The sequence below is a fragment of the Larus michahellis genome, chromosome 7 (assembly GCF_964199755.1).
Source record: "Larus michahellis chromosome 7, bLarMic1.1, whole genome shotgun sequence".
Lineage (NCBI taxonomy): Eukaryota > Metazoa > Chordata > Aves > Charadriiformes > Laridae > Larus > Larus michahellis.
This window is the reverse complement of record NC_133902.1, coordinates 3,371,649-3,383,756: the sequence shown is the minus strand read 5'-3', so window position 1 is coordinate 3,383,756 and position 12,108 is coordinate 3,371,649. Positions and strand designations below refer to the sequence as shown.

Here is a 12,108-nt window from a genome sequence, read left to right as displayed (position 1 = left end):
GTACGTACGCTCTAAAAACTTTATCATTGTAAAGCCCTTTGTAGGAACAGCATTTACTCCTAATAAGCATTTAATAGTGGGTAGTCAAGGGTATTCATCCATCAGCGATATTAAGAAAAATAATGACACTAATGTCATAGCCTGGAAAGATAAGAAAATGTTTCAGGGGCATTTGATATTACATTCACATGAATATCACAATTTACACATCACAATTTACAAAGGCAAATCTAACCAGTGACAAGCCCAAGACGATTAGTTTTAATACCTAAGCGTGCCTAATTTTGGTTCAGAACTGACATTATCTAGAATGCGGGTTTTGTCAAGATTGAGACTGCACAGAAACTGGTTCAAAGTAGTTCCAAAAACAGTAAGCGGTCCCTTTTGAATCCAAACCCAGGGATCAACTACAATCCAGAAATTCTAAGAACAATGCCTCCATCTGCAGCCAAAGAAATTAAGAGGTTTCAGATTCAAAATTCTTTTCTGACCAATTTCTAAGTCTAAAACACATTATTCAGAGAATGGCAGAAGCAGGACATTGGAATGATTTCCAGTCTAGCAAGAATTCAATAAAATTGAGCAGAAATGGTGTTTACCATTTCTAAGGGAATTATTTTGCAAGTCCAAATGGATTTCCAAAGGGGAGGGGGGGATCTGAAGCCTGTGTCAGTTTGTTGTTCAGTGTTGGCAGTATTCGAGCTGTTCTATTAAAAAAAAAACAAAACACATTCTTATGGTCTAACTAAATGTGCATTATTCTCAACACAAGATCAGAAAACAAGTTTCATATCCAGTTGTTTGAGAAAACCCTGAGAAGTACACAAGAAAAATTTAAGAACAGAAGCGTAACTCAGAAGTGTAACCTACAATTCATCTTCATAGAAGATTAAAGCACTCATTTTCACCCACTTTCAAGCCTGGTTTAGAAAGAGTCACATTCTATTTGGTCAGTTCCAGTACACAGAGATAATAGGTCTTTTTGACAAAAAGTTAGCCTGAAATTAAGTGTACTTGGGCTTGGCAGATTTTCAAAACATCAAAGTTGCAGAGTGCAAGGCTACCGATGTTTCATTGTCAAAGAAAAAAAAGGAACACTGGCAAAAACAGAACAGAGCCCCGTTCTCGAAAAAGTCCTTTATTGCACAGTACATGGAGGTACCCTCATCTTGCTCTTTCGCTTTCCTTAACTTTTAAGGTAGCTTACAAGGCTCACACAGTTCTTCACCTCTTGGTTGGAACTGCCAAGAAAGGGGACATCTGAGATGTAAATATTTACCCAGGAGGAACAACACAGAGAGCAAGATTTTAGACAGGCCTATGAACGTCTGCCAAAAAAGCAGCTTGCAACCATACCCAGTTTTGCATTTGTTTGTTAGTAATTCTGTACACCTTACTAATCACATATATGCATAGTTGGTTTAAAAAAAAAAAGGTATCAGCACCTCTGGAGGAAAACAATGCAGCTGGGAATCCACATGCTAGAAGAAATGCTCACTAAAGAGGGTATTCAACAAATTTAAAGGACACTGAGAAAGTCTGTGCTGCTTGTGGTCACAAGACAGATGAAATAAAAGCCCCAATTTTTGTTTTAAGCATCAGCGAAAACACCCCCAAAGGCAAATGCCTTTATGCTTAAGTTAAGCAGTGTAAGGAGAGATGCACGACCTTGAGCAGTGCGTCATTACTGCATACCTCCACAATTACACATCTTTGACAGCACAAGTAATTATGCTCATGCATTAGTATAAATATACTTTGCACCCTTTATCATAGATTGTTTCTGTCTTTAAAACCTCGAAGCCTTGAAATCATGATTGTCGTAGACATCTTGAGTCTTAACAACAGGAGACATTTCCCCACAATTTAAACCAGGCACCAAACAGGAGTTAATAGAACTGGTTTTTTTCCTCTAAATGTTATTGCAGAAAATACCATCAACAGAACATAAACCAGAGATAGATAACAGTTTTCGGAAGTGATTAGAAGAAGCCACATGTATTTGAACAGTCATGATGAAAACCATAGCTTTTTCTATAGAGTTCTGTACACTTCCGTCTCTCAGTCTCTCCGGGGCAAAGAACTTAACTTCATGAAGAAGTTAAAAGAAATTACTGGAATATGTATTCCAAGCATATAAATTCATTTAGTGGGAATTATGTGCCAAAGAAAATCTGATGTAATATGTTACAGATGTGAGAGGAAACCACTTCGCCAATCATAACAATAAACCAGTTTCTACTGGGCATAAGTCAGTCTTGCAGTTCCAAGCTGTCCTCCACTACTGCTATATTCTGGCAAACTGCTGACACACACTTTTACACAACCTCACAATATTGATAAGGACATACCAGACACTCTTCTAACATGGAGTGATTCCACTTTTGTAATTTATTATATAGCGATTGGGCTACCAGTTGAGATAGCTTAATTATTTGCATTTTCTGGATCATTTGCAGATGAAAACTCCTTTTAGTTACAGGATGTTATTTTCCTTAATGTTCAAAAAAGTAGTCAGTCACGTTTCTGTAAGGAAGGACCCTTGCAATTGTTATAGTAAAATGACCAGACCAGCAGCCCTACAAGAAAAACCACAAGATAGCACAATTCTGCAGTCACTGAATAACCAAAGGTCGCCTCTCGAGGAGGTCACATGCAGAGAGATCTGCTGAATAGCGCAATGCTATTCAGACCTTGTTCTCTCTGCTCTGCATTCTTTAACCGAGACAAGATAGTGTCATAAAAGATAATATTGTCATAAAAGATAATATTGTCAGGCCCAAGATAAAATAGATAAAGTTAATGGCTTTGTTATTGAAAACATCAGAAAAATCTGTTAACTTGTGTTAGATTTGTATTTCACCAGTGCAAATACTGTCAGAGATGTCTTATTTCGTAACACCACATAGCAACTGGAGACCAACAGAAGAAGAGATGAAGTTAACTTCACACTCTTACCTCCTAAAACAAAACCAGAACTAAGATGACAAACAAAGCGGAAACACTGGTTGCATCTCATTATTTTTTTTGCTGTATTACAGGAGCATGGAAAACCAACCTAACCATTTTGGTGTCCTGGGCAGCTAACATCAAAGCGGAAAATCCAAATGTAGCAGAGAGCATTGTTTTCCTTGCATTACCTACAAGCACATACGAATTCTAAATCCAGCACTGTACCCTAGCATTTTGTTTCCAGACTGAAGAAAAAAAAACAAAAAACAAACATTTAACCTGTACATCTGGCAAGTCACCGGCAGGGGGGACGGAAAAGGAGAAAAGAGGGGAAAAAAAGAAAAACAAGAACAGGTCTGAACTGCTTAGAAAGCATAGGGGAAGCTAATATTTTGCACTAGCCATTCCTTTCCATTTTTCTCCAGTACTAGCCCTTATTTCAGACATGCTTACACTGTTGGTTCTTACCTTCAGGACTAACAGCAGCAGCTTTGAAATTGCTGAACAGTATTTCCACTGTGAAGTCTAATTTGTAGTCTTTTCCAAGAAGTGACAGATTTTGCTCAGTGCGGTTAGTGCGGTGTAGTATAAATGCAGTTCTACAAGCAGCACTTAAGCACATTTTAGAACAAAGACATCGTGCTGTTTAAAGTTTGGAATCTTTCTAAATTATCTTCTACAACTGGGCAATACATGGACTTCTAGTCATAAAATACCGACCTGTCTGCGTTCAAAAGAGGCTTTCTAGCTACAAGCACGTTTTGCATCCTGACCAATTTTCATATTTTCACTCCACTTATGATTTTGTATGTACAGTATAAAAATGCTTTCAGTCATACAAAACAAGGACTCTCCATAACAACAAGAACTGATTTGTTTGTTTTTTAATGTTATCCGATAGCAATGAACTAGATGACAGAGTGTTGTTCCATCTTTAGGTGGAGCCAGAATCTCCCCTGCCAGTAATTTCGGTGGTGTTGGGCTTCCACCCTGTTGTTGCAACTTCCACAATCAATTTAAGCCAGCATTACATAACCCCCAAGGAACCAAACAACTCCCCCCCCTCAAAACCACACCAAAAAAAAAGGAAAAAAAAAAAAAGTAAAATCACTCCTTCCCCCTTACTATTGCTTTCTGTTTGCCAGTTGGGGAAGTTCCTTCATCTGAAGTTTTAGCTCACGCCATTTTAAATGGACTAAGAAACTGTGACAGTATTGGAGTAGAAAATGTCAGGTAATTCAACATTATTTCAAGTTAGTCTCTCTAAGGGGTTACTATACTAACACAATGCAGTTCCGCTTTAGCAGCCTAAACTTGATCTGTTTTCAATTAATAAAATTCAAGTTCTGTGTTAAGTTTGAAGTTCTCAGAGACCACAAACATAAATATAATAGAACAGCTTCCAAACACAAAGTGAAGCAATAAACAGCTACAGAAAAGATTTATATATATTCTTATTATGTACTGGAGAGTAACTTTGGAAAGATTTTATTTGGACAGCTTCATCTCCAACAATATACCCAGTACAAAGCTCTGAAAGACTACCCCAGGTGAAGGAATTTGAAAAGAGAGCAAGAACAAAAGCAGTGCTACAGTAATTTACAAATTCACTAGCTAAGAAGAGGCAACCACACACTAAACTTGCCAAGTACCAGTTCCTAAAAGCTGGAAAAGTCTAGCTCAATATATTTTTTTTTTAATTTTTTTTTTTTTAAATTCCCTCTTGTCCAAGCTGCAGCAGCAAGAAAGAAGTTAGCATACGTTCATGGAAGATAAGGGGAAACGCAAAGGGCAGCAGATGCTATATCCCTGATGGGCAAAACTAACATATCACAGTTCCCGCTCTCTCCCTCCTTCCCCCCACTACTTTTCCAAAACACCTTAAAGTGTTTTGAAATATCTGTCCCCCATCTCTAAATAAAAACACAATAAAGCTGTGGGGAAAACAAAACAAAGCGTTTTTTCAAAAGTGAGTCAGCTCCCACTGATCACCAACCAGCACATCAGTTATTTCAAAACTTCCTTGGTTTAAGGCCAAGCTCAGTGCCCCCTGTTTTGGCAATTTACTGGGCAAAATGCATGCTGGCAGGAAGCCTAGCACTTGGAGAGACATGAGCCTGCTGCCCCAGGAATTAGGTAACCTGAGCAGCAAACTGGCATGGAAGTTGGGAAGCCTTAAATCTTGAAAGCCTAGGAAGTCAGGACATCAATGTTTCCATAGTCACAGAGAAAGACAGAGGACCCAACGGTCTGAGCAGGGACTGGCTGGGAACCAGCCGGGAAGAAACGAAGCAAAGCGTCTGGGGAGGAATTAAATCATCCAAATGCAAACTCCAACACCGATTTGAGCCATCATTTGAAATGACAAGACATTTTGAAAGCCCCACGTTTTTCCATTTTCAAAAGGAATATTGTAAATTTTGAAGATTAGCCATCTTTAATCCTTTTGATTTTTTGGGTTTTAGTCTTAATTCAGGACATCTCCCTCATTTTACCTATACAAACCATATATGCAAAAGTAATTTTGTTCAAGAACAAGTGACTAGGAATATAGATACGGGGTACTACATAAAAAATAAAATGCTATCTTGGGCTGCAAGTAAAACTATTAAATTAAAATAGCAGTCAAAGTATTAACAAGCATTCCACATGCTTGCAATATTTGCATCATCTATTATAACAGTAACTTCCAGTTTTTCACAGCTGTTTTTAAAATTAATAAATTAATTATGCTTCAAAGCAATTAAACTTCAAAGCCACTTGTGTGAAAAAGCCTCAATACGCTTTAGTCTTTTAAATTCGGCTTTGATTTTTTTTTTTTTAAGGTATGCTTGTGGCTTTGTTTATTACCTGAATTTCTCTCTCACATCTTGAGCTGAAATAGATTTCAAGAATTCATCCAAGAGTAAGTGACCAAAATCCACACAATTTTTACAACTCGGACTGAGCTTGACATGAAAAGGTAGCGGGCTCAGAAAGGTTACCACACTGTAAAAACTTGTTTAAATTGTATCAGTAAGAGATAACCAACCTTAAATTGTTGCACTACAATACAAATTTGGATCTGAGTCACTGTTTTGTGGAATGGTGCATGAGGATTTTGTTTTCAAGGTTCTGTGACGCAGTATTGAACACTTATTTTTTTTTAAAGGGGTTGAATTGAGTGCAAAATAGTTTGTTTGGAAGCCTTTTAAAACCGTAAGTGCCAGGAAAGCTATAAAATGCTAACCACTACCCCACCAGAAAAGGTGGGTTATCTTTTCCATGATGAGCTAACAACCATTAAAATAGTCAACCTGCCATCCTTTAATACATCGGTCAACTGTTTAATGAAAGTCTCCCAGAGAGTGCTTCTAAAAAGAAATAATGCAAAAATATTTAGAGACTTCACAAAATTGATTTTTTTTTTTTTTTCCATTAGTATCTAGCCCATCAGCATACCAAACAGGTTTTGGTTGTGTTTTTTTGTTTTGGGTTTTTTTTTGTTTTGTTTTTTTTTTTTTTTTTAACATCGGAAAGCTAGTAGAAGACAGTCCTTTTAAATCGTTTAAATCAATTTTTCCACTGATTGCTTTACTGCAGCAGCAAAAGTCACCTTCTTTTAATAAACAGCAGCAAAGAGTTAATTATTCTTATTTCAAACAATGGTAATGAGTTTTTCAATGGATACCTCCAGGGATAAACAGCTGTATAGCCTAACTACTCAAATTCCAACAACATTAAATTCAGACTAAAATCCTTAAGTTTAGGTTAATCAGCACCAGACCTTCCTCCATCTTCTGTTTGTTCTACAAAGGACAGCAAAGAATTGGAAAAATCTGACAGTTTGATCATCTTGGGCCATTTTCCATGGGTCACTTTTCAAATTCTACCAAGCATTTGGGGTGTAATTTTGTGACAGAGCTTCTGCCAACCCTCGTGTATAAAAAGCTGGACTCATCCATCAAGTCTGATGCCCAGATGAGAAAGCTAGTTTCTTCCCACTACTAACTAGTTCCCCAACTATCTGGATGATTCTCAAGAGGCTCAGCTATGTACACCAAAGAACACAGCTCAAGCCTGGGGTTGGGGTAAAGGAAGACAAACCAAATTGAAGACAAACAGCAGGAGCCAGACTTTCAGTGCCCAAGATCCCACAGTCTTCCTCCCCTCACAGCATGGAAAACATATTGCTAAGTATCAGAAGGCATCTGAAACAGACTTTAAAAAACCAAACAAAACACAAGACACTTCTGCTTTATAGCTCACATCCATGTGGTCAATAATTAAACACCCAAAAATGCCTTACCCTCCTCGTGTTTTCCACAACTTTTTGATCTGGCTTTCCGTAGTTTGGCGGATTGGCATATGGATCATAGCCCAGTTTTGCTAGCATGGGTGCAATTACAGGCATATCTTGCAAAACATCAGCAGGTATCTTCCCAACCCACTTTGACAGTGCTTCCACATTGACTGGCTTGATTACTTGGTCGGTAGATCTTTCAACCCTGTAGAGGGAGAAAGAAAGGTTATATTCTGCCTGCCAACAAATACTTGCTTCTTCACTAGTATTAAGACCTTTAGCTTGTTTTGTTTGGGGTTGTGTTCCCCCCCCCCCCCCTTCCTCTACTTTCCCTCTGAAATTTTGATGTTTCTACAGAGCTGATGGGAAGTGAAGTTTTACTACATAAGGCTAAAACAAGAATAACTAGCATAACATTCATGCATGCTTTCTGGTCTGGGCTTCCACACAGAACATACTGAAGCAAGTTCTTCACATAAAGACGGCAGTGAAAGCCAAAGAACAATGAAATGAAATGTGAAATGTATGCACACACCTACCTAAAAGGCTGTTTTCCCACTGGCGTATTCCCACATTTACTGTCTCATCATCTTAAATGCTCTTGCAAGTTGTATTCTAAATTAAAAATCCATGTGCCATTTATTCCAGCCCACCCGTACTGCAACTGAACTTTTTTGTTTTATAAAAGAGAGACCTATGGAAATGACAGAAAACTATGGACTGCAACAATATTTTTCATATTCATTCTTTTTACTGATTGAGTGTTTGGTCATTACACAGTTCTTAGAGGCAAGTGCATAATCATAGCAGTGTCATATGCACTGTATATAGAAAATAGTTGATGTTTTGCTCATTTAATCAGCAGTCCTGAAGTAATTTTCATTCTTGCACCCTAGTTTTGTAGTGCGTTTTTGTTGTTGGTTTTTTTTTTTCAGGGGAGGAAATCTGGCATCACTTTGTTTTCCCACATTCCTTGCTTCTTTTAGATTAAAAGACATATGACTTCTTTACTGTGTTTATTTCTGAAACAGGCCAGCAGGACTCAGAACACGCTGAGTAATTTAAAACTCTCAGGAGTTTTCACTGCAAGTAATTTAAAACTTCTTTCTGAACTCAGAAAGAGCGCACAGGCATTCTGGATGTCAAGGTTTACCTTTCTTTTAAGGCAGACTAAGAATCAGGTCTGTATATACAGTTTGCCTAAAGGAAAATGCATCTGCATTGCAATACCATAAGGTACGCCACTGTAGCAGTAGGTCCTGCTGGCTGGCTATACCTGCCTCAAACCTGATGCTGAGCATGCAGCCGTCACATCCACTTGCAGCTGCAATCCTTCCCAGGCCTTATTTACATCATGAAGAATTTTGATCTCAAAAAAGCTCTACCACCCAGAAACCAAAATTGTTATACTGGAAAGTAACAGCACAAAGTATAACACCAGTATCTACACAAGATAAAGAATGAGAACACTGAGACTCAAATAAATTCTCAAGCAGCTAATTCTTCATCTATACAGCAGGCAGAATATGAGAAAACATCTTCTGAGAAAAATACATGGACATTTCCTGAAATAATCCTGGTAGTTTCTGTGTCCAGAAGCCTGAACTAAAGACAAATCACTCAAGACTGACATCAGTCAACTTACAAGAGGAACAAGTTTGATTACAGTCATCTAATTAACCTCATGAGTCCAAGAAGAGGTTGAAGAATTCTTGCACAGCAGACAAACATTAAATCAATAGCAAGAGGCATCCTATTCAGATGCAAATTGTACTGTGCAATGAAAGCCTTAAATTACAAGCTATGCATGTCTGCCAGTCATTAACTCAATTTGATCTCAACACCAGTCTTACCTTGTTACTCTTTTTTTACTTGTCATCATAGCTAAAATTCTTCCAGGACAGAGGAAGGAAGTTAGTCATACAATGCTGAAAGGTCAGTAACTTAAGTACTTTAAACACAATCAACAAAGAACAAACCAGACAGGGAAAGAGTCACCCACGGGGAAACTGTCTTGGCAAGCAGGGCCTTCACAGATTGCTGCAAAAGGTGTTTAACGGAAGCTGATGAGTAAGCACCTGACAAACAAAAAAAACTGTAAGACAACCCCCAGAATTTTCAGCCTTACTCTCTTTAACCATTTTTAGTAGCTCAAACAGAAGGCTGGAACTCGGAATGGGATTTGGGGACTAGGGAGTTATGACTGAATTTCAGCCCTCCTGAAGGCTACTGGCCTGATATCACAAGTCTGTGTAGCAAACTAAAGAGCCTGGCCATTGCCTTTTTCATCCTTCTAATTAGAAGATGAGCATCTGACTTCACATCAAGTTAGTAAGAAAATAGCTGTTAAGAGCTGAGTTTCAGAAGCTCAAACTGTCAAGGCAGAGGACAAAGCACCACACAGTCAGGAGTCCTTAGAACCAGAACGCTGGCTGGGACCCTCAAGAAAAATTTATCACTGTGTGTTTGAAAAGTGTTAAGATTTACAGTCCTCTCCCTCTCAGACAGAGACAGCCAAGCCCAAAATCCCTTCATCAGAACTGCAGATTGATTTGACCACTTAAAATAAGGGTAATACTGTGACAATGAGGTAATGGGCTTGGCTTATAGCTTATTGGAACCCTAAACCAAGGGGTGCTGTATATATCAATTAGCCCTAAATTAGTACACATATGGATACCTCTTCCTGAAGTAAAAGCACATTTAAAGGTGTATGGTTTGTCCCACTATCATTTTAGTCTTTGCTAACAATAAGCTCAGCATGAAACATTTCCTGGTGATTAATAGCTGGGAAGAGATAAGCAGGAAACTACATTTATCTGCTCCTCGGCACCGATTCAGAAACATACTACACCACATTTGGTCTTCTGTTTAAATCCTTTTCTGTCCTTTCAGTTAAGGTGGGAAGAAAAGTAAAACACGATTCATGGGAAATATTCTTCAGACCAAAGGAGGAGTAAGGGGGAAGACAGCCTGGGGACAGGAGGAAAGAAACATACAAAAAACCAAACAGAACAAAACAAGGAAATGTACCAAGTCCTGGCAAATTTGATTATATGTACATCTGGCAAACACTGCCTGGTCACAGCTTCCAGGCTCCCCTGCAAACCCACCAGAACAGTTTCAGCTTTGAAAGCAGCTGGAACTGCTGGAAAGTACCATGGAACACAGGACTAACCCCAAATAATTCTACACCTCTACTAGTATCAGATGAAAGATATGTATTAAAAATAGTACATTCTGAAGTAATTTTGCCTAGACAGCTATTTCCATAATAAGCCTAATAAAAATTGTTATAAAAGAGTTGACATTTCTCCGCATCAGTGGTCACCACAGCTGTTTTCAGTTAGGAGGCAAATGCCAAGAGCTATATTAACAATACTAGTTATAGCATGTACAGCCATAATACATTCCTTCAACAGCCACGTTGGCAATTACTTCAAACCACAGAAGGTTTCCCGCTACTACAAATGCTGCGGTGCACATCCTTAAAACCCTTGCAGTGTTTCTCCTTGCAGCTAGATGAAAACCAAAATAAGGGGTGAAAATACTGAGTAAAATAGAACAAACACTGAGGCTAGAGCTGCATGAGCAACAGAAAAAGCAGGGATTACTAAGCAAATGCAGGAAAGAGAGTAAGGCAGCCAACAGTTTCCTCATATCAAGCAGCCAGAGGAACAGACGAAGTCAGAATCTTAAATACAGACTGCCTAGTATCTAATATCGTTATTAACAGACTATTGCATAAGAGTTTCTGAGTCTGGAATAAGGGAAAAATGGAATCAGCTCACTGCCTGAAGAGTTCTGCAAGCCACTGGGTGGCTAGCTCAGCTCTGGAAGAGAAACAGCCTGCATGTGCAATTTAACTCTACGTACAACTGAAAGTAAAACACCTTACCCTGACCTAGAGCCTCATTCATCTGATACAGATTTCATTTGACATAGTTAATTTTGATTTCAGGTGAGTCAAAATATATTCTTAAACTTTCCCTTTCTGTTATTGGGTAATAACATCACCATAAAGATCTTTTAGCAGTTCTGCGGTCTGTTTCTCAAAGTGTTTTTAAATATTTCAAGACAACAGACTTGTCGGATTTCTTTTCAAAATCCCTCCAGCAGTTCAAACACATCCAGGCATCTTATGGTGGACCTGACCTGAGCAGGCATCATGCCTCTGGAGTGGATGCTGAGCCTGTCTAAAAGATCTGAAAGTCTTAACAGTGAGCAGAAGATGATTGAGACAGGTTTCTCTGTGCGTTTACTTAAGTCTTTACACAGTACCACAGCCTTTGCAGATTATAACAGTAGCTCATTCTCTGACTTTGGAGGTTTTCTACCCTACCTAATACCTTGCAGACAAAACGGGGAAATAATTTTATCTAAATCTTCATACTTACCCTACTGTGCCAGAGGCTAGGCCTATGTGTTGGTAACTTTTAAATGCATATCACATTTCAATACAGATTATTTGGTATTTGTGATCTCCTCCTCCTGACAGTAAAAAATGTAATATAATTTGAGTGTTCTAATTTTAATATACTATTATGAAACAGCCTGAAGCACTTGATACTGGGCATGTGGTAAAGCAAAGCTCTGCAAGAAGACAGAGGTGCAATAGACAGTAGCGGTTTGAATTTCCTTAGGTTATCTCTGAAGTGATCTTCAGCACCATCCTTTGGAAAATCAGGTGGGAGAAAGCTACTAATCAGAATATGGAGCTCCACTGCTTGACTCTTGTTTTCAGCTGAAAGAAGATAGTAACTGCACTGTAAAGAGCACTCTCCAGTAAGCCCAAAGAGCAATTTTAAGTCATAAGAGAACAAGGTTGGTTATAACCCGACCCAGAACATAACAGTCATGCATACCTGAGGCCG

General features: G+C 38.5%; 1 protein-coding gene across 13 annotated transcripts in view; it reads right to left on the bottom strand.

Moving 5' to 3' along the window:
• Positions 1 to 12,108, bottom strand: part of TPST1 (tyrosylprotein sulfotransferase 1) — a 28,329-nt gene that overhangs the window by 5,287 nt on the left and 10,934 nt on the right. For all 13 annotated transcript variants that reach the window (XM_074595366.1, XM_074595375.1, XM_074595373.1 and 10 more), the window contains one exon: positions 7,241 to 7,439. In XM_074595366.1, the coding sequence (XP_074451467.1) occupies positions 7,241 to 7,439 (199 nt within the window). The remainder of the gene's footprint in view (positions 1 to 7,240; positions 7,440 to 12,108) is intronic.